A 27,727-nucleotide genomic window follows, 5' to 3' on the forward strand; every position below is an offset into this window, starting at 1 on the left:
AGGAACTCCACTAGTAACCTTCTTCCAGCCTGACAGTTCACCTTTCAGTATGACCCGTTGTAGTCTCCCCTTTAACCCGTTCTTTATCCACCTTTCAATTTTCATATTGATCCCCATCTTTTCCAATTTAACTAATAATTTCCCATGTGGAACCATATCAAATGCCTTACTGAAATCAAGGTAAATTAGATCCACTGCATTTCCTTTGTCTAAAAGATCTGTTACCTTCTCAAAATTAACCTTTCAGTAAGAGAATATTGAAACAGGATCAAAGCAGGAGTCCCAGGAGACCTTAGTCTAGATATTCCTGTAAAGGAAAAAATTTATATTTGATCATTTTAGAGTTATTCATGCAAATTGTAGTGTTAGTTTAGCTACCCTTTGACAAATAACTCTTTGCTAGACAGCTGAACTTCTCCCTATACAAGAGAGGATTGTGCAGTCTGTGGACACATTTCTCTATATGATACCTTCTCTGGAGATTAAGAGTGAAGATTTCAAGGAAATGACAATTCTGCTTCTGTCTGTTCTTCAGACATGATCACCCCAAATATGACAATTCCAACCCTGGTGCATTGTCTATTGCAAATCCCTCAGTTCAAGGAGATACTGACCAACTTTTAACGAGTGTTTCTGGCTATCATAGTGTAATATAAAGCCACTCCAGTATTATGATCCTTGTTCCAGAGTACAGAATGTGCCTTAAACATTTGCCCAGGGGATGCTGCAAGTTCTATACTTCGTGTTTTTTCTTATGGGTAAATCCAGGCCTAGCCACTGGAGCAAGGAGAGCAGAGACAACCCGTTGTGGGAAATAGCTGATGAAAGATTTCATCTGAAAGCGGAGATACTGCACTGTGGCATGCAGCGCTACATGTATGCCAGTAGATGCCAGCTGGAGTTGGGTGCTAATAGGTGCTGGTCTCGTGGGGGCAGGGAACAGCGATACTTCTCCAAAGTTCAGGACGTGAAAATGGGGCCTGACTAAACTGAGGCCCCTACACCTCTTCCAGCACTCCTTTGCATTATGGGAAACAGGCTCCCTTCTTTTCCAGATCCCAGCGCCTCTCCCTTTAGTGCAGGAGTAACCCTTAGAGTTCTGTATTTTTAATATAGAGACAGTTAATATACCAAAGTGCCAATAATCCATGATGGGACTGGCTACTTCTGTTTTGTTGCATTTCAAACTGTTTCGTAACAGACACACAAAGACAGTAGTTCCAATAAATATATTTTAAAATAGGAAATATGTAAAATCATTTGACTGTCTCAGTGTAGGAAAGCGATATTGCTGTCCATTACAAGATCACACAGCTGTACCCTTCTGCATATTCTATTATATATGCTGGGTAAATCTGGTGCTTCTCAAAGATGACAAAAATGGAGGGATTCACTGGGCTGTCCACGCAGCTGTCGTAAAAGCTGTTCGGATTGTTAGGTCTGGGTGGAGGGCGAAGGTAGTTGTTGCTTCCTTGAACAAAGTCTCCAACTAGCACTCGAGCTACGATCATGGTCTTGGAACTGGAGCCAGTCTGACAATATGGATGGGAATAACGAGCGTCTCTGGCAAAGTAGCTTCCTAAGAACAAGAAAAAGCCAAGATAAGAATTATTTCTTTAGACTTTATTTTATGCTTGTATCTATTACTGCCATAACAGTTGATGCTCTAGCTTATAGCATTTCAACAAGTGCCCTTAACACTGTATGTACCTCCAGGTAACTATAGATATCTCCTAAATCATACTCGTACTTTATGTTTATTATGAATAAGGTCAATATCTAATCATGCTTTTTAAGACCCCCCTCGATCACCCAGAGTCAGTAAGTTAGATAACTAACTAGTGCAACTATTTTGGCTTTTTAATGTGTGTTTTACTTCATGGACTGCATCCTGCGCCTAGTTAAGTCAGCACTGGGGCTTGTCTACACATAGAAGTTGAACGGCTTTTACTATACTAGTATAGTTAAACCAGCACCAACCCCTAGCGTGGTTGCACTTAGGCTAGGTCTACACTACAGCGGGGGGTCGACCTAAGATACGCAACTTCAGCTACGTGAATAGCGTAGCTGAAGTGGCGTATTTTAGGTCGACTTACCTGGCTGTGAGGACGGCGGCAAGTCGACCGCTGCCGCGCCGCCGTCGACTTCGCTACCGCCTCTTGCCGCGGTGGATTTCTGGAGTCGACGGTAGAGCCATCAGGGATCGATTTTATCGTGTCTTCACTAGACGCGGTAAGTCGATCCCCGATAGACCGATTGCTACCCGCCGGATCGGCGGGTAGTGAAGACGTGCCGTTAGAGGGACAACAGTACCTTACTCCAATATAGCTTATTTCTGTAGTAGAAGAGGAACAAACTGTACCAGTATAAGATACTGGTAAACTGTGTTAATCAGGCATGTGACTTTTCCCCCCCCAAATACCAGTAGAACTCCTAGTATGGACGCATGTAAATAGGTATAATACTATCTTATATAACTGTCCACACTATGGGTTGTGCTGGTGTCATAACTATAAAGGGAAGGGTAACAGCTCTCCTGTGTACAGTACTTAAAATCCCTCCTAGCCAGAGACTCCAAATCCTTTTACCTGTAAAGGGTTAAGAAGCTCGGGTAACCTGGCTGACACCTGACCCCAAGGACCAATAAGGGGACAAGATACTTTCAAATCATGGGGGGGGGAAAGGCTTTTGTGTGTGTCCTTTGTTTAAGGGGTTGTTCGCTCTTGGGACTGAGAGGGACCAGACATCAATCCAGGTTCTCCCCATCTTTCTAAACAAGTCTCTCTTATTTCAAAATTGTAAGTAAAAGCCAGGCAAGGCGTCTTAGATTTACTTTGTTTTTCTCAACTTGTAAATGTACCTTTTACTAGAGTGCTTATCTTTGTTTGCTATACTTTGAACCTAAGACAGAGGGGGTTCCTCTAAGCTCTTTAAGTTTGATTACCCTGTAAAGTTATTTTCCATACTGATTTTACAGAGATGATTTTTACCTTTTTCTTTAATTAAAAGCCTTCTTTTTAAGAACCTGATTGATTTCTCCTTGTTTTAAGATCCAAAAGGGGTTTGGATCTGTATTCACCAGGAGTTGGTGAAAGGAAGGAGGGGGGAAGGGTCAATTTCTCCTTATTTAAGATCCAAGGAGTTTGGATCTGTATTCACCAGGGAATTGGTGAAGGTCTCTCAAGGCTACCCAGGAAAGGGAATTAGCTTTGGGATGGTGGCAGCGGACCAGAACTAAGCTGGTAGTTAAGCTTAGAAGTCTTCATGCAGGCCCCTACATTTGTACCCTAAAGTTCAAAGTAGGGATACAGCCTTGACAGCTGGTATTTTAGAAATGAAGTTACACCCCTGACTGACAAAGTTATGCCACTAAATCTGTGTGTAGACCAGACCTTAGCTGGTCAGAAAGTAGTTCTCTCCCCTCTGGGAAAATCTTTTGCTTTTCAGATTAAAACAAACAAAAAAAGCAAAACTTTGGCATGGCCTATACTTAAAAATGTATACTGGCATACCTATGTTGGTCAGGGGTGTGAAAAAAAAAACCCATCTTGTGACATAGCTATGCTGACAAAATTATCGGTATAGATGCAACTGTGCTGACAGAAGAGTGTTTCTGTTGGCATCGCTAACATTGCACAGGGAGGTGGTGTTCCAGTACCAGCAGAAAAACTCCTGTCAGCGTATGGTGTGTCTACACTAGGGTGCACAGCTACATTGGCAGAGTCAACATAGGCTCTATTAGCATAGACACAGCCTCAGAGGAAAGAAGTCGCTTTCTGCAAGAAGTTCTCGTTTTGTCAAAACCCCAATTTTCCATAGAAAAAAGCAAAAAATTTTGACCAGCCCCAGTCAATATCCAAGCTCCTATTGACTACAATAGGAGAAGGAGGCGGCCTTTTGAACAGCATCTAAAGTAATGTTTCTCAACCTTTTTGATACCAAGGACTGGCTTGGCGCCGGTCCACAGACCATTCGTTGAGAAACACTGCTCTAAAGCACATGGTTGCCTCAAGAGTGTTTGGCAAACTTCTATTTCTTCAGATTTAAGAAAAACAGCTTCTGCAAGAGGGTTCTCAATCCATTTTTTTACAAACTAGCAGATAGTAGTCGGCTATGAATTCTGCGGTTAATATTCCAACAATGGAATCTTGAGACATCATGAACCATGAAGACAAAGCTAGAGTTTTTAAAGTGATGCACAATAAAAACCTAGTAATAATGTTAAACTTAAGAAATGATGGATTCAAATCAGAAGTTTCCAACAGATAAGGTTGCTCTGAAAATATTATATAGAACCGGACAAGCCCTTCTACAGTAAACTATTCACTGAACCCCTACCTGAAAGAAAGGATCCTTTCAATATTTCTAAATACCAACACAAAAACTAGTCTTAAACAGACCAAAAGTGTTGCTAGAAAGCAAGCACACATTCTACATGCCCTTTGATATGCCTGACTAACTTCCATTAATATTAAAACACAATCCCGTTAAAATCAGTGGGAGTTTTCAAACTGAGCAAAATAGCACGATTGAGTTCAGAAGGATAGAACAGATCTTTTAAATTTGAAACAATATTGCTCTGCACTTGGAGTAATCATTTACACCTGTAAAAAGTAAATGTAAAATGCCAGTTCAATAGCCTTTGCCCTCACTCTGCATTGGTGTAAGTGGCCACTAAAGTTGCAAGGCAACAGAGAATCAGGCCCAGTATGTAGGAAGTTGACTTCTGCAGTATTAATTTGAGTCTGTTTCATTACAGTCCAGGAACAGAGAGAGAGAGTTCATGTTACATTTACACACACTACCTCTATACCTTTTCCATATAATGTTCCATGGGTCCCACAGATTCTCCAGTCAAAGTTTTGTCCACAGATGGCATGCAGATGGGATGTACTTGTTCCATGGAATAAGAGCCTCTCATCCACATCTCTTCCTCTGTTTGTCTTCCTCATCTGCTCCTTTTGCCTAGTGATAGAAATGTGTCAAGGTCAGCGGAAAGCAAAAAACCCCAAAACATTTATGCCAGGGCAAAACGAGGTTTCCAATCTTCCTCTCTGCTTCAACCATATTCCAGTTAACCTGGTCCACACTAACCCCCCACTTCGAACTAAGGTACGCAACTTCAGCTACGTTATTAACGTAGCTGAAGTCGAAGTACCTTAGTTCGAACTTACCGCGGGTCCAGACGCGGCAGGCAGGCTCCCCCGTCGATGCCGCGTACTCCTCTCGCCGAGCTGGAGTACCGGCGTCGACGGTGAGCACTTCCGGGATCGATCCAGGATCGATTTATCGCGTCTAGACAAGACGCGATAAATCGATCCCAGAAGATCGATTGCTTACCGCCGGACCCGGAGGTAAGTATAGACCTACCCTTAAACTTAGAAAGTGGAACAAAAGAAACACTGAAGGGCAAGTGCGTTTACCCTGGTTTTCCTCTTCCCATGTTATCCACTAGATCCTTTATGCTACGTGTTATGGCTCTACCTACCAGAAAGCAAGGAGGCCACCAGTCAAAGTTTCCTAACGGAGGAGGGAAGGAATGCCACCACTGGTACCCTGACTGAACTAGTTATATTGGCATTTGAAACCACAATAGCAAATTCAGGTCAGAACTCTTTCTGAACCCAAGACTTCATCTCACACACATTAGGGGAACAGTAACAGGGAACCCACTCAGCTGAATACAGCTTCTGTTCAGCTATGGCATATAGCAACATGGCACCCATAGATCAACCTTTCTCAGCTCTGCTACTAATGCCAATCCTCCTGGTATCCATTCAGTTCAGCTTCAGGGATACAGGATTCAATTAATAAAGAATTAGAGGAGGATAATATAACTAATGCAAACCAACACAGGTTTATAGAAAATAAATCCTGTCAAACTAAATAGATTTTTTGAATGAGTTACAAGTTTGTTGATAAAAGTAAAGCATTGTTGTAATAAATTTTTGTGAGGCATATTGCACAACATTTTGATTAAAAAACTAGAATGATACAAAACTAACATGGCAGATACTACATGGATTAAAAGCTGACTAACTGGGAGGTCTCAAAATGTAATTGTAAACAGGGAATCCTCAAGGAGGTGCATTTCTAGTGGGATCTCTCAGGGAAACTGATCAGAGCCCTTTGCTAGTTAACATTTTTATCAGTGATCTGGAAAAAAACATAACATCATTTCTGACAAAGTTCGCAAATAAAGTTTGGGGGAGTGCTAAATGATGAAGAGGACTGATACAGAGCAATCTGGATAACTTGGTGAGCTGGGCGCAAGCAAACAATATGCATTTTAATTCAGCTAAATGTAAATGAATACATCTAGGAACAAAGAATGTAGGCCATACTTACAGAATGGGGACTGTATCCTGGGAAGCAGTGACTATGAAAAAGATTTGGGGGTCATGATGGATAATCAGCTAAACAGGAGTTCAAAGTTCAATGATGTGGCCAAAAAGTTTAATGCAATCTTTGGCTGAATAAACCAGGGAATCTCGAGTAAGAGTAGAGAAGTCATGTTACCTCTATCTGGCATTGGAGTGACCACTGCTGGAATACTGTATCCACTTCTGGTGTCCAGAATTCAAGAAGGATGTGGATTAATTGGAGGGGGTTCAGAGAAGAGTCACAAGAATGATTAAAAGATTAGAAAACATGCCCTTATAGTGATAGGTTCCAGGAGCTCAGTCTACTTAGTTTCCCAAGAGAAGCTTAATGGGTGACTTGACTTTACTACAATCTATGAGTACCTACATGGGGGGGGGGGGGGGGGAAATTTGATAATCAGCTCTTCAATCTAGTGGAGAAAGGTATTACAGGATCCAACGGCTGGAAGTCAAAGCTAGACAAATTCAGACTGGAGATGAGGTGTAAATTTAACGGCGAGGGTGTTTAGCCTTTGGAACACTGTAGCAAGTGTTGTGGTGGATTTTCCACCACTGGTAATTTTTAGATCAAGATTGGATTTTTTTTTTTTAAACAAGATATGCTCTAGTTCAAATGGGAATTATTTTGGGGGGGTCCTATCACCAGAAGTTCTACAGAATGTCAGACTAGAGGATGACAGTGGTCCCTCCTGGCTAAAAAGTCCCTTTTAGCTTGGCATGGCGCATATTAAAGGAACAGTCGTATCACACGCGCATAGCTTCACACTAGTAGAGATCCTTCCTTTTTGTTAGTTACACTATGGTAGCTCCGAAAAGGCACTAGTCAACGTACATACACATGCAGGAAGACCGTTCCAGTCCCGAAGAAGTTCTAATACCCCACTCTATGGGCAAGTCTACACTACAGCGCTACATTGGTGCAGCTGCACCGATGGAGCTCTGCTGCTGTAGCGCATCTGGTGAACATGTGCTAGGCTGATGGGAGAGCGCTCTCCTGTCTGCATAATTATTCTCCCTTGGCGAGAAGCATAAGCTATATTGGCAGGAGAGTGCCTCCCGCTGACATAGCGTCAGCGTGGACAGCATGAAACTTGTGTTGCTCGGTGGAGGAGGGAGGTCCACACCTAACATACATTGCTCAGGGATCGACTTAAGCAGTAGTGTAGATCTGCCCTATATCTTATTAGAGTGGCAATCAAATGAGTGAGGAAAGTATAACTGTCTCACTTGAGTTATCTTCAAACTTTTCACATGGCACATCAAGGATTGCTGGGGGGTTTTCCACGTTTGCCTTGCTAGCTAGAAACACAATAGCCTCTGTTTTTGTAGCTCTTCTCATTCTCCATCCAGCTATTTGAAATCCTAACTTTCCTGCTTTCCTCTAACTTTTTCCGCCTGAGGTGGTCGCTTCTGGAATCCTAACCAGTACTGATGAACGGGTACAATGCAATCTTAACTAAGTTCTCAGGTCCAATGAGCCATGGGAAGGAATTTAGAGCCCACTTCTGTATCAGTTTACTGTTCTAGAATGAGTATTTTAGCATAAGAAAGGATTTGCTGTCTTTTCAGACAGCTTTTATTTGCTGATCACATAAAATTAGCCAGCAGAAATCCATGTATGTCTGTTTAAAAACCTGAAACAGTTCTTCCCCCCCCACCACCACCTCTCCTTGCCCCCCTCCACCTTAAACTCTTGCACATGCCAGGTTGAGGCCTGAACTGGAACACTGCATCTGCACCCCCATAAACATCCTCGGCCCCCCCAATTCCCAGAGTTTGGTGGTGGATGTTTAGTTTCTGATCTGGATTCAGATCTGAATTCAGCAGCTTACTTATTTGCATATGGTTAGTTGAGCCCCGAACACCCTAAACTTAGGGAATGTTTAAGATTTGGTTCTGAATCCAAATTGGGACTTCATAGCTCAGGCACATGCCCGATAAGTATATTAATGAGCAAGAAGCTTTGTTAAAGCCAATTATGTTTTTTGATGTAGTCCAGCTAACATCCAAAAATACAACATTTTACAGAAGTTCTGTATCTTTCAAAGGCTTGAAAGTTAGAACATCTGGCAATGAACAGTTAAGGGATCCAGTCAGTTCTCAAAAACAACGAGGAGTCCGGTGGCACCTTAAAGACTAACACATTTATTTGGGCATAAGCTTTTGTGGGTAAAAAACATCTGAAGAAGTGGGGATTTTTACCCACAAAAGCTTATGCCCAAATAAATCTTAGTCTTTAAGGTGCCACCGGACTCCTTGTTGTTTTTGTGGATACAGACTAACACGGCTACCACTCTGACACTTGAGTCAGTTCTCAGCCTTTTAATCCTTTATCATTCATCTCTAACCCCCATCCAACTTACTGTGCCCACACAAACTTAACTTTTCCCCTAAAACTTTCAACCCTCAATCCCAGACAGCAGATAATTTAGCGTTTCAGGCAGGGAAATACCCAGGTAGTCCTTAACTTGTGAACATAAGTAAAATATAGCCTTTCAGTTTCCTTATTCCTCCTTGCTTCCCATGACATGACCGGGCCAAGCAAGCACTTCCTTTTCCCTTTAGGGACCCTACCACAGCATTCTGCTGAGTCCTGCCCTGGCTTGATGAACCCTTAGTTCATTTCTGCTCTGCCTACATTAGCGTGGGGAAGCAAACGCGGTTTGTTACATAGCTAACTTGTTCTCCTTAATCATCCCCTTCTTTCTCCTTCTCTCCTCCTCCACCCCAAACACCACAAAACAGCCTTCTCAGCAAAGCCATCAAAATCAAATGCAGTTGGTGTTTCTAAGAAACTGTTTTGGAGAGATTCTGAATCCCGACCCTATCTCCCCAAATAGAGAGAAACTTCCAAGTGAACTTCAGGTAAGTTTTCAAAACACCATCACTGATTTTTGTTGTTTTTTTTAAACCAAGCTTCCCAAAGAAACTTGTCCCTGGAATGATAGTATAACATGCAATATTTCAGGAAGATGGGTTCATTCTGGTGGGGGAGATGGAAGAATTAAAGAGAAAAAAAAATCAAGGTTATAAGGGGAAGCAAGCAAGCTACAGCCACTCCTTCACACAAACACACTCACCTCTTACAGGGATAGGGACAATAGACTAAAGGGCAAAGTGTGGCCTTGCTCCCATATAGGAACACTGCTGCACACATGCTTTTGCAGTTTTGCTCTCTACCCCCTCAATCACCCTTCCCCAAGAGCTGCAGGTTACCAGCTTCTGTTCTCCAAATCTTCATTTTTTTCCTAATATAACTGTCACATCTGCTTTAATGTTCACGTGCAGGTTAATAAGCAGATCAAGAGCCTCTGAAGCACTAATGCAAACCTCGACTGCTTCAAATCTTCCTTGAAAGCTCTGCAATTTCAGATTAGTGCTTTCCACAAAGATTTTCACATCATCCAACACTGCTGTCATTAGGATTTGCTGCTGGTAGATTTTGCCAGATCAATCTTGTCTTCCTGATCCATCTGCTGTCCCGCCTTCTCCTCTTCATGGCTGCTGCTCTTTGATTCAGCCAGGGTACTCCAAGGAAACATCTCTTCAAGCAAAAGTGTTTAGATTTAGCGCAAGTTACTTCCCCTGTCTTAGGGTTCTGATGTTTAAGGGCCAAATTCTGCCCACAGATATACCCATGCAACCCCATCAATGTAATTTGGAGATCCACATACATAACTAAGTGCAGAGTGTTTTTGTTGTTGTTTTTTAAAGTTGAAACTCCTTGTCCAGATTTATGCTGTGGCTTTCAGCAAGAAGGAGAGGAAGTGAGACAAAATGCATCTAACCAATACTACGCTTCCTAGTGGCCTCTAAAATCAAACCTTAGTGTGAATCTCTCTCTCTCTTTCTCTGGGCACTAGGATGCTGACCACAAGGGAATTTCAAGATCAAATTATGTTTCTTTGGGAAAGTCACATGGAGGAAGTCACACTTCTAGTTCCATTAGGTCAGTGCAAACCCATCTAGCCACAAAATTCAACCATAAAGTAACAGGCTCATAGGAACATGATCCTTTTTATATCCTGCAAAGCCAAGTAAACTGTATTCTGACAAGAAGATCTACAGACACATTTTAAATCAAGCTAGGAACGGTTTGCAAAGTTTCAGTAGAAAACCTCACCAACCCACAGCCTTCATAAAAGGGACCCAGAACTGCACAGTCATGAGAAATCAGCATACGTGCTGGACCTAGAGGTGCTACTTCACCCCCCTGGCTTGAAGTGGTTTCCATCATATACATGGTTTACAGTTTGGTTCAATGGCTCTCAGCACCCCCACTATACAAATTGTTCCAGCACCCCTGGAAAACAGTCTTGAGCTACTTCAGTTATGGTATTTAGGGGGAATAGTTTCTTCTTGATTAGTTAGTGAGACTCATCAGCACATAAATAGCTCAGTGGTTTGAGCATTGGCCTGCTAAACCCAGGGTTGTGAGTTCAATCCATGAGGGGGCCACTTAGGGATCTGGGGCAAAATCAGTACTTGGTCCTGCTAGTGAAGGCAGGGGGCTGGACTTGATGACCTTTCAGGGTCCCTTCCAGTTCTATGAGATAGGTATATCTCCATATATTATTATTATAATGAGAAAGAACAAACTCTAGAATTATCAGGATTACTCTGCTGCACCCAGTTAGATTCATAGACTTTAAGGTCAGAAGGGACCACCGTGATCATCTAGTCTGACCTCCTGCACATCGCAGGCCACAAAATCTCACCCACTCCTGAAATAGACCCCTAACCTCTGGCTGAGTTACTGAAGTCGTCAAATCCTGGTTTAAAGACTTCCAGTTACAGAGAATTCACCATTTACACTAGTTTAAACCTGCAAGTGACCCATGTCCCAGGCTGCAGAGGAAGGTTAACACCCCCCAGGGTCTCTGCCAATCTGACCTGGGGGAAACTTCCTTCCCGACCCCAAATATGGCAATCAGTTAGACCCTAAGCATGTGGGCAAGACCACCAGACAGATACCTGGGAAAGAATTCTCTGTAGTAACTCAGAGCCCTCCCCACCTAGTGTTCTCTCTCCAGCAGTTGGGGATTTTTGCTACTGGCAGTCACCAATGGGCCACATGCCATCATTGGCAGTCCCATCATACCATCCCCTCCATAAACTTATTGAGCTCAGTCTAGAAGACTGAGGTTTTTTTAATTAAATAAAATGGATACAAACCACTGGAAAACTTGCCAAAGTGATGGGTTCTGAATCCTCTGCAATCTGCAGATTCTATAATTTTTCATTGTCTTCTCAAATAGGTCCTTGACTTCCTTGTATTCACTGGTAGTGTCACTCAGCTCCACCAACTAAAAACGATAAGCACAACAGAAATCGAGATGTTAAAGTGTTTTCAATGAGCACTCCCCAAGCCTTTCACAAAAGGAAGCACCCAATCACACTGCATTAGAGATGTAACTACCCCACAACTACACTCACAATTCAAGCCGAGTGAATAGTTCATTTTTTTCAGTTTGGCCCCCAAACTGAGGGGGGGGGGGGAGTTTGATTTGAACCAAAGAAATCAATTTTTTTTATTTCATCAAATTGAGACCAATTTTTTTCTCAAGTTTTTAATCAAAATGTTTGAGTCAACTCAAAATGAATTTTCTTTGAGTTTTTCCATTAAGTTCTAGTCATTTTTGAGTATGTTTCACCCGCGTATGCAAGTGTGTGTTTTAAATTGGTCAAATTTCAAAAAAGAAAGCAAGCTGTACTATACTCCAAACTTTCCCAGAGCCCACCCTTACTTATTAGAGGTCTTTTCACACTTGAAAAGTAATACTAACTTTACTGTAGCAAATTATTTTAAAATAGCGTTGTAACCATAGTGGCAGACATTTTAATGAGGAAAGCAATGTAAGTGTCTCCATAATATTTTTTTACATGACTTGATAATCTTCAGAATTCCCCTCACTATGAAATTCTTCAGTGTGTTCATTTTTAAAGAAAAATACTGCTGGGGATTAAAAAAAAAAAATCTGCATTGAGCTATGGAGCGTCATGCTCTAAGTCATTAGTTGGAGTCCAGATCAAGTCAGTAGTGACCAAAAAGTCATTATGATCTGATGGCTGTTCAGTCATGCACTCCTGTGGAATGAGTTGATGGTCTTAATTCTCTTCCCAGTGACATGTCTATGTCAAACATGCCAACTGTATATTTCCAGCTTGCACATGTCACTGGAAACACCACATGAACCTCATCTCTTGAGTTTGAGGGTTGCATTTTAAGTAGTCTACCTTCCACAAGAACCAATATAGGAAAGATATCTCCATGAGTAGAGCTAACAGATCAAAGAGTACCTTGTACCCTAGGTCAGGCAGTGCTGATTGGTCCCAGTTTGGAGGAAATAGATGAACTGGATAAGTAGTTTCCAATTGGCTGTTTGCAAACAAAAGAAATGAACAGCAGTGAGCCTACGGCACTTCCACACTAATTATCTTGCCCTGGAGTGTCAATCAGCTCTAAACGCTGTCTTGGAGACACAAGCCACAGTAACTATTTTATCTTGGTAACACTAGTTGCCAATTCATGCATATTACAGTGACTGGCTATAATAGGAACAAGAGGTAACTTGTTGCCAGAGAGAATAAAGGGTACCGTAAGAGTCAGGCAGCACAATTAAGAGGAGGTAGAATGGGTAGGAAAGCTGTTGAAACTTAATCTTAAGGACACTTTACATAATGCTTCCAGAGCGAGTTCCAATAGCTGCTTGAACCCCTGGGAAATTAGGATGTTACCCCTTTCTCTTTGCCTGGGCTATGCACACACAAAGTAGCATGCCAGATCAGATTAGTAGTCTGTCTAGCCCACTATCCTGTACCAGACCCTTCAGAAGGAGGCACAAGAAACTGAAGTGGACAGTTATAGCATAACAAGTCCATAAGGAGTGTTTATTCTAACCTCCATCAGATAGTTGTGAAACTCTCCTGATTCAGGGTGTTAAATAGTCCTTCCAAAATACAATGATTTTATGTTCGATAATATGACTTTGGCTATTCTTATCCATATAAATCCTTTTTTAAAATCCTGCTGAACTCTTGGCTGCAAAGATATCCTGTGGCAATGAGTTCCAGAAGCTGTTTTGTGTAAAGAGAAAAGAAGCACCGTAACGCTTGTTCTCCCAGCTGGCATCCGAAATTTTGTTGAACCAATCATGCTTTAAATTCCCTCTCCCTAACTTTATTGAGCCATATGCTGGAACTTCCTCAAATTAACTGAAGTTCCTTAAATCCGCGTGTATGATTCGCTTTAAGGAAACCTTTCTGCACATCACAGCATCCCTGGGCCTCCAGGGACAGCATTCTCTGGCTCCATCCTAGCTCTCCGGAGTGGCATTCCCCAGCTCCTATTTTTTGTATGAAGGAAATAATTTTATTCCTTTGGTCACATACATTAAAGAACAAATAGATGCTTTCTCAAGCAACAGAGAGATAGTGTTACCAATAGTAGCAAAGAGTACACAACTCCTCCAGCTATCTGCAAGCCATTAGTCGCCACAGAGTGCTATCAAAGCCTACATCCTGGAGGTGCTAGGGAACCTACACTCACCATCACATCCACAACACAGCCTAGCATTAACCCAAACTATCGTATGCCAGAGGCTTCCCTATGAACTGACACTCTGTGTAAGGCACTGTTTGGCAATAAAATGAAAAAGTAAGTAGTGAACACACTCGCCAGTACCTTCTCTCACTCTTGTCTCCGCCGCTGAAGAACACAAACTTTGGCCACCTACAGACTTTTCTCCGAGTTTGATAGTGCAAGTTTATCTGGACCATATCTTGAAAGAAAGAAAAAAAATAACATGGCAGGAGTTAAAGAAACTTCACTACCCGGAAACTCTGTTTATTTAAATAAAGATATAGTACAGCTATGTATTGCTCCTACCCTGGCCTTCAATGCTTCACGGGTTGGGGTTACTCTTTCACCTGTCCTACTCCTACTTGAAGCCCTTTTTGTTATTCTGACCCATTTCCAGTTCTTCTATCTCACTGTCATTAGGACTTTATGGGGGAAATCTGACTAGATGTAGTCCTATATCACCATCATCAGTTTTCCTGCAATTCTTCTTACCATCTAGGTTTCTGCTTATGGAATTATACGGACTAAAAGAGGAAGACGCATTAGGTCATCTAGCTAGTGCATTCTTCCTGGCAGTACGGGATTGCTCCTTAGGGTTTAAACAAAAGCTTCCCCCTTGTTTGCTGGTTTTTTGATCCTGTACTGATCTCACAGATCAAGCATTATAACACCACAACAACCTTTGTAGTGAAACACAGACTATGTCACTTGTGGTGTTCTATGTGCACATGCATTTTTGGGAGCCACACATCCTTTTTATTCATGTGTCAGATACCAAATACTTTTGAGACATTGGAAAGCCAGTTGAACTTTTAATTTATTTCACAATATTATATCTATGTCACAAACAAAAACTGCTGAGCTTGAATTGATTTGCAAATTAGATACCATTAACTCTGGCTTGAATAGAGACTGGGAATGGCTGAGTCATTACACTACTTGAATCGATTTCCTTATGATAACGATCCTTAACCTCTTGTCAACTGTCTGTAATTGACCATCTTGATTATCACTACAAACGTTTTTTTCCTACTGATAATAGGTCATCTTAATTAATTAGCCTCTTAGAGCTGGTATGGCATTTTCTCTGCATGTGTATATATATACTCTTATTATATGTTCCATTCTATGCATCCAATGAAGTGGGCTGTAGCCCACGAAAGCTTATGCTCAAATAAATTTGTTAGTCTCTAAGGTGCCACAAGTACTCCTGTTCTTTTTACAAACACAAAGATCTCTCTGGATTTACTGTTCATTTTCACCTTAGTCCAAGCAACTGGCTCCTACCCTGGCTGCATCCTTTATGCCTTCCCTCACCATAATGAGTCTGCAAGACTATCCACTGGTCTTCGCATCTTCACCATGTTTTAAGGTTCAGTTCTCCTCTTTTACTTTTCCCTTTGTTCTTGCATGAGAGTAGCTGTCCCAGAGTTCATAGAGAGTTCACTCACTAGTCTATTTGTCAGCAGAGAACATCTGGAGAGACTTTGCACGAAGGAAGCTATGTTTAAGTCAATCATGTTGTAATGTGTTAAACTTTAAACAAGCAGGTATCTTACCTTGAAAGTTTATCTCATACTGCTGAGAACCAGCTTGAAACAATACAGTGCTTTTTCGGTCCGCTAGAAATGCCGCCTCCAGGTCCGCAGAAGTTACCGTGGCAGCACAATAATTTGCATACTATAGAATGAGAGCATGGGAAAATTACACCCATTACAAATGGACCTTTGGCTTCAATGGCATTGTATGCATGCAACAGGAGCAGAGGTTAGCCTATAATCTATTCATTTTTATTAAGTCAATGATAGTGTTAAATTAGGTCAGTTTGGCATGCTTCCTCCTACCATTGGAAGAAGAGTATTTAGCTCTGCTCAATGACTATTAGTCTGGTTTAATGTTGAGTTAGTGCACAAGAGATGGAAAGGATTTACTCAAGAGGAGCCAAATAGGACTCACTCAAAGAGGCATCAGCTGAAGATCTGTTACAAATTTTGATTGAAACGGTGCTTACAAATGCCAACACTATTCCTGAGAAACACCATTAAACTCTCCCTTTCTTTGGTCCTGCACAGAGTTCCAATAGGACCAGCTATAAGTCCACTGTGACAGATTAGTGGATATAGCACAGCTATAGATCCACCATGTTCAGAGGAGATTGAAAGCACTCTATAGAAAAAAGGGCAGTTGGGCTACAAGCCTTAGGATTTCCATAGAGCTACAGTGCAAAGCAAAGGTGAAAGGATACGAGAAGGCAGGATCTTTTCTGAATGCAGTAACTGGAAATGGGGCTGTGTAACAGAAAATACTAGAGCAGATCAAAAGATAATTTTCCAGAGGGAAGAAACCTTTCACAAAAATGGTTTGTTTGTTTTCCTTAATTTTCTGCAGAAGATTTAGACTTTTCAGCAAGAATTTTGATTCAAAGGGGCGTTGCTGTGCCTCCTGGGAGTTGTAGTTTGGGTGCCTTATACTCCCATTTTGTTCTATGGATTAGGCTGTCTGGCCAGACTACATCACTGGTGATGCCCCGTTCTCTCCTCTTTTGGTGGGGAGGAAGAGGCGCATCATAGGAGATGTAGTACATCCAGAAAGCCCAGCCCACAGTGAGAATGGGAACACTCAAACGATAACTCCCAAGGTGTAATTTTGAATCAAAGTGCAGTATTTTGGTTTTCATGCTTTCGGCTGTCTGTGAAATATCAACATTTTCCTTGGAAACCCAATACCTTTCATGGCACAATTTGTTTAGCTGAAAAACAGTTTTTGACCAAAATTATATGACCAGCCCTAGACAAATACACCAATTTTTAGAGCTATTCCTCAGAAGCTTCTATGGAGTATTAATGAAATATTGAGGAACAACTAAAACACAGAGGCACACCTGAGAATACAGTAATACACCTGTGCACATAGAGAGCACTGAGAGAACATCTGTGTGACATCTAGAATGGCTCAGAGTGTTGGGTGTCAGTCGAACACAAGCTCACCTGTTTCCCATATTCAATCCACTGCCCAGATCCATCCAACCAGTACCAGATGTATTCCATTCTGACAATAGATTGCAAATGCATGACAGATGGTGCAGAGAGATGTCAAAGTGGAGTAAAAGAGCAGATTGGCTTCAGGTAACTTCCTGAACTCTAATATTGAGAGAGAAATCCCAACTTAACACAAGCCTTAACAGAACTGTTCAGATGGTATCTTATCTTCTTTAAGCATTAGAACACTGGCCATTTCTGAGGTAAAAGCAAGGCTCATTGTATGCTTGGCAAGAGCTCTTTCAACAGCAATAGCAGAATCTGTGCGGTGCTTTAAAAAAAAGGGGGGGGGGGGCTCTATTTAGACTGTGATGGATCTCTGCAGGAATCAGGTTGCAGACCTTTTCTGGGGGTGCCCTGCATGAGTATAGTGGTCAGTATATCCATGCAATGTAATGAGTATACTTATCCTCAGGAGTCCTCCTAAGGAAAAACTGGCTTAAGTCAAAGTACATCCCACAATAGTGGCTTGAGGATTCAGGTCCAGTGATTTGTCCTCTCTCTCTCTCTCTCTCTCTCTCTCTCTCTCTCAAAGTGCCCACTGAGCCAGTTAAGAGTACAGGATTCCACAGAACAAAGGAAGTGTTGTCTATGCATTTATAGGTCCAAAATGTATTTTGGGAGAAAGCCGGTTTGGCGGGGGTAGGGGTGGTACAGGGAGGCAGGGTTAGGCTTAATCCATTCCATAAAGACCAGCTCTGCAGTTTGGATTTGAATCAGACTTCCATAAAGTTCAGGCATGTTTGGCTCCAGGGTTTTGGTTTGGGCCCATATCTCGAGGCTAGTAGCAGACGGCCAATGATGAGCAACATGGCTATCCATCAGCCAAATATTAATAATCCTAGTATTTGGAGAATATGGGGTGTTGTGTTTTGTTTTTTTGCCTTTTTTTTTTTTTAAACTTGACCATCTCAATTTTCGACTCCAAACAATATCCTCTCTGTACTTTAGCGCCTTGCTATCCCGTGTACAACTTTTCCTTATAACTAGTTGCACACACATTCAAGAAGTGCCCATCTGCTTAGAATGCAAGTTTACAAGAGGCGGCGGCTGAGATTTTTCAAAGCTGCCTAACAAGTCTGCATACCCAATTCCAGGAGGGTTTGGCAGGAGCGCTGCCAGCTTTTCTGCCACCCTAGGCGGCGGAAGGTCCCGCCACCGAAATACCGCCGCGGTCGCTGCCCCCCAAATCATAGCGCTCTAGGCGACCACCTAGGTTGCCTAATGGGTTGTGCCGGCCCTGGGGTTTGGGCCTCCAAATCTCTTAGTAGGCTTTGAAAATTCCACCAGACCTGCTTCTAGATCGGAAAAGAGCAACTTTCAAGACCCAAGTACCTGATTAACAAGAAGAAACCCAATCACTCAATTTAAAAAACATATTTAAAAAAAGCCTCGGGTCTAAGTTTATCCGAGTACAAAGATTAGAGCACAAAGGTCAGTCTGAGTAATTCCAGGAACTAAAAGGCCTGTGGAATGATCAGAGTTCTCGTCTTTTGATTGCCTTGACAAAATCCTTTATTCAGATTCTTTCCCCTGCACTGTTATTCCTCCTTAATCCATAGTAATATGTGCAAGGCCCATTCCTATAAAGATGAGCCTTGTTTGTTCTCATTCAAATCCCACTGCAGGGGAGTTGCTAGGCTTATATTAGCACCGGTTTCTTTTTCAAAGCCTTCAAGGGTGGCACTTGTGCACGCCTTTTATTTTCACTTTCCAAAGTTGTGCCTGTCACTAAAGTTTCTCAGATCTTTAAGATCTATAAGATCATGCCAAAATGGACAGTTTTAAATGGGTTTTTTTAAGCTCATAAAAATACCTCTCATTTTGGGGACACTTCAATGGATAGACATCCCTCACCTTGTAGTAGAGCCTTCAAGCAGCCAAACAGAGGGGTCTTCTTAAATCAGAAAGCCAAGTTCTCCCTTAAATATAGTAGTTTTTATGCTATCATAGATTGTGCACATCAAAAGCAATCTTACAGTACATTTCTTACTGACAGTAGATTTCAGATAGAGGAGTGAGAAGCAAGCAATTAAGGAAAATACAGTTTCTTAACAGACACCTCATTATGTTACTCACTGCAAGCAGGCATTCTTCCCAAACTACATTTAAAACAAAATCCACATGCTGTCTAAACACACTCACTCCCCCTCTCCCTGGATTGGCTTTACTAACAAAGCCCAGAATAAGCTATTTTCTCCAGAATTGGGTGTTCATAGGGTTCTTACCTAAGGACTATCCTGCCACAATCCTCTACAGGCAGGGAGCCCCTCCCACCACCCTTATACACAGGTGGGGTAGTTAGTCACCTGCCTCTGAGTCAGAAGAACCCACTTAACCCCTTCTCAGCAGAATTAAGACCTGCAGCCTGGGAAAGATGTTTCAGAAAAACACTGCCATTTTGTTACACACAATCTAACTACATCTCTGCATGCTGTCGCCTTTTCTCAAGTATTTCCCTTTCTGAGGTGCTAGGCTATCCTTTATATTTAAAGTAGTACTCCTTAGAAAACTGAAGCCAATAACATTTCCTTGCAGTTACTGTCACACACAGTAACACTCTGGTGTTAGAAGGAAGTGCAGATGGGACAGATGGCTTTGGCAGGTATGCTGATTCCAGTCTCCATGCATAAGTCAGTCTTTTTACCTTTATTATTGGATTCCTGTATCTCCTACAATGTGCTCGAACTATAAAAAGAGGCTCAGACCCTGCTTGCTGTCTGTGGACTGCTTGCCACCCTGCAAGGAGAGTGAGAGCAGTCCAGGGCTTTGTAGCATCTTCTGATTCTTTTAACACTTTCTTTGTTTCTGTTACTTGCCCCAATTTTGTGGCATGTTGTCTTAACCATTTAACAGCCATGGTTATAGTTTGCAATATTTTACATTTCAAGGCTACAGTTTCTGCCCTAGCCTTACAAATTTCATTCCATGTTTCTTCCCCGCTATATTTTTAAAATTCATATGGACCTCTTTTGCTAGCAACCCAGCGGGTCCATGAGTTATCAAACTCTGTGGGGATTTGAAGGGAGGGGATAACGGGGTTCCCTAGCTCGTGGTTTTCTGTCATGTTAGATTGCGATTCCTACAGCGGACAGCTCGCTTACTCACCAGATCAGCGGTCGAGGTCACCAATGTCATCAGACGTCACCAGTGTGGTGCTCTGCTCTGTTCAATGTTGATAACAGTCGGCTGCGTGCGTGCGTTCCCTCTGTGCGCTGCCCTGGCTCTGCATGGATAGCAGACACCACAGACCCCAAGAGAACCCCCAGTGACCACAAACTCAGATAAGGTACGAAGGCACCCAGCCAGGTTTATTATCAAACGAAGCACAGTAATAGTTTCCCGCAGACTCTACAGGACATACTACAAATATGTGCCCCCTGCCAATGGACCGGCTCAGTCAGTGGCGGGACTCTCCACTGCCCCCTAGGCCGGACAAAGACAACTCCTCAGGGGTACACTTTTATACACAGGTACAAACAAGTTACACATCACTCCCGACGTATTGAGGTACAACCCCTCTACGTGTTAGGGTGCCGCCTCTCACCTTGTACATGTTGGTTCCAACAAAAACAACTCGATCATATTACCCTCCTGCCCATCTTTAGGATGGGTCAGCCTTTTCCTTGTTATCTGTCTGGAATGTGCTCGTGCTGGAGTGTTCTGGTACCATCCTGGCATGTGTTTACATCACTTGTGCCCAGTACCTTTTAGATATGTGTGTTTTTGCAGCATCAGCCCTCTTCATGCCAGATTCTGTGAGCAGGGCCTGCCTCTTGCTCACAGCTTAACTTTGCTTTATGTTAGCAAAGTCTTGACCATTACTTTAGTTCAGGCCTTAAGTTTCATACCAGGCCTCTGATACAAGGACTTACGTTCCAGGACCTCATCTTACAACAACTGGATTCATAAAATATTTTTTAGAATTTGTTCTGTTGGCTTGATTTTGGTCTCTTTTTCTTCCTGGGATGAATAGTTCCCTCACTGTGTTTTCTCTAAATTAAAATCTTTGTTTCTGCTTGTTTCGGTCTAACTCCATCCTTCTGTTCTCTATTACAGCTTTTCCCTCCTGGGGGTATGTGTTGTCTTTTGAGTTCACTTTTGTTCCCCTTTCGCTGGGCTCAATCCACCTCACTAGGAGTTAGACTGAGTAAAGACCTCCAGAATTTAGCCTACCTTTATTATAGCTCTTTATCTAGTGCCCTGTGTATTTTTTATTCCTTTACCTTGAGGTTTAAGCCCACACCAGACCAGCTTTCCCCACTGCATCCCCCATTCCTTCCAACACTGCCCTCTCCACAATAGTGTGGATCTCCTGAATATTTTACCTCCATGAAGGGAAGAGAGGGGCTGAACAGGATGCAGCCGGTGGTTGTAAAGTTGCTGGGACGGCAGCTATGAATCCTTTTACTTCCCTTCCCTTGCTGTCTGCTCAACACACCTCCCATCAGAGCACCAATTTAGATTCCCTTCCTGTACCTACCAAGGGAATCGCAGGGTAGGAAAGAGAGAGGATTCTAATCCAGGGATACCATAAATGGCACTAGAAAAGGTTCAGAAAAGGGCAACTAAAATGATTAGGGGTTTGGAACGGGTCCCATATGAGGAGAGATTAAAGAGGCTAGGACTCTTCAGCTTGGAAAAGAGGAGACTAAGGGGGGATATGATAGAGGTATATAAAATCATGAGTGATGTGGAGAAAGTGGATAAGGAAAAGTTATTTACTTATTCCCATAATACAAGAACTAGGGGTCACCGAATGAAATTAATAGGCAGCAGGTTTAAAACAAATACAAGGAAGTTCTTCTTCACACAGCGCACAGTCAACTTGTGGAACTCCTTACCTGAGGAGGTTGTGAAGGCTAGGACTATAACAGCATTTAAAAGAGAACTGGATAAATTCATGGTGATTAAGTCCATTAATGGCTATTAGCCAGGATGGGTAAGGAATGGTGTCCCTAGTCTCTGTTTGTCAGAGGCTGGAGATGGATGGCAGGAGAGAGATCACTTGATCATTGCCTGTTGGTACACTCCCTCTGGGGCACCTGGCATTGGCCACTGTCGGTAGACAGGATACTGGGCTAGATGGACCTTTGGTCTGACCCAGTACGGCCGTTCTTATGTAAATCATGGGAAACCTGAAAATTCTGACTGTGGCTCTTATCCAGAGTAAAGACGGGGCCAACTTCGGCTTTAGGGAACACTCCCTCATTTGGCTCAGAGTGTTGAGACTGCAACCACAATCACTTAACTTTTTTTTTTTTTCCAAATATCATGGATTGCAAGTGAGATGCAAAATTGTCAGTACTAAGCCTGAAGCCCTCTGTGTATCCATGGAACAGGTACAACCAGCAAGTTTCTCTAAAGACAGTATGGTGATACAGAGGCCCATTGGTGGTTCTGTGCCAGTGACTCTTGTCATGCCTGACCTACTACACCTCACATACTGTTGTCATAATCTGTATCTAAAAGGTGTCATGTAGGGTATCACATACAAACAGGTAACACCCTGGTCCAAACAATCATTGCATGATGTATGTAGGTGTGTGTCCAAGGAGTTACGGGCTAGAAGTAGGTGCTTAAAATGTGTTTGGCAAGAAATGTATAAGCCCAGTCTGCCCTAGGCAAAGGAATGTATATTTGCTTGTCTGACCTGCCTGGTCATCAGGCACAGATAATGAAGGCACATTTACATGCAAGATGAACAAAGCCATCAGGACAGCAAGTGGGGAAAGATGACCACAATCTCCACAGGGTGTGGAGACTGCCCCGTCTCCACCCCCTCACCCCACAAGGCTTCTTGCCTCTTGAAGCACAGTCAGTGAAATATGGGAAGAAATAAGGAGAGAGGAAAAAAGCCATTTTGGGATCCTTTTACCTGAAGATTCAAAGAAACTGAGCACTTTGGACTCCGTACAGGATCCTGGCCAGAAAGGCTGCTCAGCGATTGCTGGAAAAGAGAGTCACTGAGAAACACAACTTTTCAGAACAACAGACTCCAGCAGAGGTGAAAGTAAGCCGCTATGGGCCAGTACGGCGTACCAGTAAAAAGTGGCCGCCAGTACCAGCCCGTGCAGCTGACTTTAAAGTGCTGCCGTGGCAAAGGACCCTGCTTAAAGTGCTGCCACGGCAGCGCTTTAACATCATTGCCCCTTTTGCCACCCCCCAGCCGCTGATGGGAGCGAGGGCAAAAGGAGCAGCTGCCCCAGGGCCAGCGATTTAAAAGGGCCCAGGGCTCTGGCCACCACTGCCACTATTGCTACCCACGGGGACCAGGCAGCATGGAAGGACTGGCTGGGGGGACGCTGACCCCCCCCCAACTCCTGCCCCTTCCACCTGAGGCCCCGCCCCTTCCGGAGGCCGGAGCCGGCCCCCGTACCAGTAAGTCTTTGGCATTACTTTCACCCCTGGACTCCAGTTTGTTAAATCAGGTTTTAATTTTAGGAGTGTATTTTTGCTTTTGTTTGCGTGTAACCCTTTCTATCTTTAATCCCTTTACTTGATATCACTTAAATCCATGCCTTTTTGATGAATAAGCTTCCTTTATTTTTAATATAAACTAACACTGTGCAGTGATTGAAATAAGAATGTTGTTAAACCACAGTTAAAATAATGAGCTGCTGTTTATTGTCTCTTAAAAGGGGCAGCAAACTTCTGTGAGTGTTCCAGGACAGGGCTGGACACTACAGGGCTGATGGTGTGGGGGAAATTCAGGACTGGGGGATGTTGGGGATCACTCTGCAGAAAGTCACTGGGTGGTGGAAGCCAGGGTGTGACCCATATGCGTTTCTGCTGGCTGTTGGTGTCAGAGCTGTGAGGCTACATCTACACTACAGGGGGGGGTCGATTTAAGATACGCAAATTCAGCTACGCTAATAGCGTAGCTGAATTCGGCGTATCGCAGCCGACTTACCCCGCTGTGAGGACGGCGGCAAAATCGACCTCCGCGGCTTCCCGTCGACGGCTCTTACTCCCACCTTCGCTGGTGGAGTAAGAGCGTCGATTCGGGGATCGATTGTCGCGTCCTGACGGGACGCGATAAATCGATCCCCGAGAGGTCGATTTCTACCCGCCGATTCCGGCGGGTAGTGTAGACCAGGCCTGAGTCACAGCAGCATAGCATTTAAGGCATCCAGAGCTTCAGGGCAGGTGATAATGCAACCCTTCCTGCACCGGCTTGAAGCCCAAAGCATCACAATTACCTCCCATCAGAGTGCCACAGTCCTAACTTACAAAACCATCTGCTGTGGTGGCAGAATAATTGTGACACCGAGCCCCCCCCCCCCCCCCCATCTTCATACCCTATGCACTATTGCAATAATCTTGTACAAACTAAGCCTTGTGAGGTATCATTTAATAACTAATAGCTCACTGAGCATGGATATATGCTGGAATTATAACTAACGCGTGTTGAAACCAAGCATGCCAGCTCTTCACTCTACAATGGAATGTGTTTTCCCCAACTGGGAGTTACCTCCAAAGTACTTTGAAAGGCAGAGAATGTATTTACAAAGCACATAAACAGACCCATCAAGCTAGCGAAGGGTAGAGGCAAATTTCAGGCTGACAAACAGAGAAGACGACCGCATAGAATCTACACCCAGCAGGAGAGAGAAGCTTGGTCTGGGTTTTACTTTTCAAAGCATACACTGCAAAGGTTTACCTAGGAAGACAAGGGAAACCAGGTCCTTGTGCTTTTGTGGAAGGTCCTGAGAGAACCCATCTCGAACAACACCTTTCTCTTTCTAGATTAAGTTTTAGATGCATGTTTTCACATTTATTTGCTTGTAACCTTTTCCAACATTATTCCTTTTACTTGGCATCACTTCACTTATGGCCTATTGTTAGTTAATTTGTTTTATTTTAACTATAAACCAACTCAGTGCAGTGTTAAAATGAAAGCATCTATTAACCCCCCATTACATTAAGAAGCTGGAGCATTTGGGGCTTTTCAAGAAGAAACAGAGGCAAGGCATGAGGGGTGCATGGGGGAGGGGTCACATGCCCCCCCCCGATTTCTGTCAGGTTTGCCAGCCTGCTCAGTGACCTGGTGCAGCTGGAACTCCTCCCTGCACGGCAGCTACTGGAGCTGGCAAGCTGCGCCCCCCAGGGAGAAGCAGGAACAACAGCTGAGAGCCGCAGGGAGGGGGCGCTGCTTTCTGAAAGGGGAGACTGAGGGGAAGGGGGTCCTGCCTGTGTGTGGGGGGGACGTGACTCTAGCTGTTCCGGGGGCAGCTGAACCTTTAAATTGTGTCCCCGCACTATCAGCAGGTCTGGGTCATCTCTGAGAACAAGTGAACCTTATTATTTCTCTGAACTGTCAAGGAGATGGCTGGACATTACAGAGCACACGATATTGGGAAAATTCAGCACGGGGAGTGTGTTGCAGTCACCGTTCTGGTTGTAACCAAGGCTGGTGGCAGCCAGAGTGGGGCTGTAAGACAGGCTGCTGGGGTCAGAGCTGCTGATCCAGCGCTGTCTAGCACACAGACACATAGGGTGTGACCAGCGGCGGCTCTAGCTTTTTTGCCGCCCCAAGCACAGCAGGCAGGCTGCCTTCGGTGGCATGCCTGCGGGAGGTCTGCCGGTCCCGTGGCTTCGGCGTACCCACCTCCGAATTGTCGCCAAATCCACAGGACTGGCGGACCTCCCGCAGGCAAGCCGCCGAAGGCTGCCTGACTGCCGCCCTTGCAGGGCAGAGCGCTGGTGCCTGGAGCCGCCGCTGGGTGTGACCTGCTTGTCTGAAGGCTGGTTGTGAGCAGCCCAGATTGGAAGCTACAACAGCAAAGCATTATGAGGTACCCAAGGTTACAGAGCAGGCAGTGACCAACCCCTCAGCGGTCTGGATTTCACCCCCCAACCACCACCACCTACCCCAAACTGAACTCTGTGACAGTATTTCAGTCCCGTCACACTCATTCCATTGTTGGTTTCTCTGCTAAAACTGGCAAAGAGGAGACCAACTCTCATGGATATGTTTGTGATCTGGGCACTGTATGCTAAAATCTGCATTGAAACAACCAATTGATTTTATAGGCTGTAGAAAGGCCATCAGATGGTATTGATTTGGTGATAGTACAGGCCTGGGCTGTGTTCACGGCAGCAACTTAGTAGAGGAGAAAGGATCTGCAGATTGTCATCGATCCCCTGAGTTGTCTTCTACCACTAGAGTGACCAGACAGCAGATGTGAAAAATTAGGACAGGGGGTAGGGGGTAATAGGACCCTATATAAGAAAAAGACTCCGAAATCGGGACATCTGGTCACCCTATCTACCACCACCAAATTTTATGATAAACGCTGACCCCTATGAGTTGTCTGGGCACATATAGCTCATTCTAGGAGAATGTGTCTCCCTCTCGTGGCTGAGCTATATAAAAGGTCAATGAGTCTTCTTCAGCTTGTGGACTTTAGATTAGTAGAGATGCTTTTAGTGGTAAAAGTCCCAAGTTCAAACCCCACCAACAGTTCTATTATACATATCCACTCAGATACAAATAGGTTTTTCGCAATTAAGTTTGACTGAATTGACCGAAATAAAATTTGTTGTAACTAAGCAGTTCAGACCAAACCAGTAACCACTGAGGTTTATTCAACCCTAGTCTGACTTTCTGGGAACACTAGTTTGTGTTATGAATGCATCTTTTGGGCACAGTCTGAAAAAGCCAATATAAGGATCAAGTAAACTAATTTACAAGGCACGTCAGTGTACAGACTTTTCTAGTTCATCTCCATCTAACTTTTTCCAGTGACTCATGACCTTTCAACAAGGACAAGTGCAGAGTCCTGCATTTAGGACGGAAGAATCCCATGCACTGCTACAGACTAGGGACCGAATGGCTAGGAAGCAGTTCTGCAGAAAAGGACCTAGGGGTTACAGTGGATGAGAAGCTGGATATGAGTCAACAGTGTGCCCTTGTTGTCAAGAAGGCTAACGGCATTTTGGGCTGTATAAGTAGGGGCATTGCCAGCAGATCGAGGGACGTGATCGTTCCCCTCTATTCGACATTGGTGAGGCCTCATCTGGAGTACTGTGTCCAGTTTTGGGCCCCACACTACAAGAAGGATGTGGAAAAATTGGAAAGAGTCCAGCAGAGGGCAACAAAAATGATTAGGGGGCTGGAGCACATGACTTATGAGGAGAGGCTGAGGGAACTGGGATTGTTTAGTCTGCAGAAGAGAAGAATGAGGGGGGATTTGATAGCTGCTTTCAACTACCTGAAAGGGGGGTCCAAAGAGGATGGATCTAGACTGTTCTCAGTGGTACCAGATGACAGAACAAGGAGTAATGGTCTCAAGTTGCAGCGGGCGAGGTTTAGGTTGGATATTAGGAAAAACTTTTTCACTAGGAGCGTGGTGAAGCACTGGAATGGGTTACCTAGGGAGGTGGTGGAATCTCCTTCCTTAGCGTTTTTTAAGGTCAGGCTTGACAAAGCCCTGGCTGGGATGATTTAGTTGGGAATTGGTCCTGCTTTGAGCAGGGGGTTGGACTAGATGACCTCCTGAGGTCCCTTCCAACTCTGATATTCTATGATTCTATGATTCCCATAGCACTGCTCAATCACTTCTTTGGTTTCCCAAACTCTAGCTTTTTATTTAACCCATGAGCTATGATGTGTCAGATGCTGCAATGTTATTGTAGGTGAGTTGGTCCCAGGATATGAGAGAGACATGGTGGATGAGGTAATATCTTTTATTGGACCAACTTCTGTTGGTGAGAGAGAC

General features: G+C 43.6%; 1 protein-coding gene across 1 annotated transcript; it reads right to left on the reverse strand.

The window, feature by feature from the left end:
- Positions 1-1,298: 1,298 nt before the first annotated feature.
- Positions 1,299-17,012, reverse strand: LOC135880252 (protein mono-ADP-ribosyltransferase PARP12-like). Its single transcript, XM_065406523.1, has 7 exons — positions 16,953-17,012; positions 15,525-15,645; positions 14,068-14,164; positions 12,684-12,762; positions 11,559-11,689; positions 4,814-4,965; positions 1,299-1,579 (listed from the first exon to the last, which is right to left on the reverse strand). Exons 1-7 carry the CDS (start codon positions 17,010-17,012, stop codon positions 1,299-1,301), a joined length of 921 nt encoding a protein of 306 aa, XP_065262595.1.
- Between the last annotated feature and the right edge of the window lie 10,715 nt (positions 17,013-27,727).

This window comes from Emys orbicularis, chromosome 1 (assembly GCF_028017835.1).
Source record: "Emys orbicularis isolate rEmyOrb1 chromosome 1, rEmyOrb1.hap1, whole genome shotgun sequence".
Classification (NCBI taxonomy): domain Eukaryota; kingdom Metazoa; phylum Chordata; order Testudines; family Emydidae; genus Emys; species Emys orbicularis.

Bases quoted from the DNA above. Each gene is read 5' to 3' on its own strand.
- LOC135880252 (XM_065406523.1), bottom strand. From the start codon at position 17,012: ATGGAATACATCTGGTACTGGTTGGATGGATCTGGGCAGTGGATTGAA. The intron at 15,646-16,952 runs GTGAGCTTGTGT...CTCATTCTATAG, and splicing joins GGATTGAATATGGGAAACAG to TATGCAAATTATTGTGCTGC. The intron at 12,763-14,067 runs GTACTGGCGAGT...GTTTGCAAACAG, and splicing joins GGAGACAAGAGTGAGAGAAG to CCAATTGGAAACTACTTATC.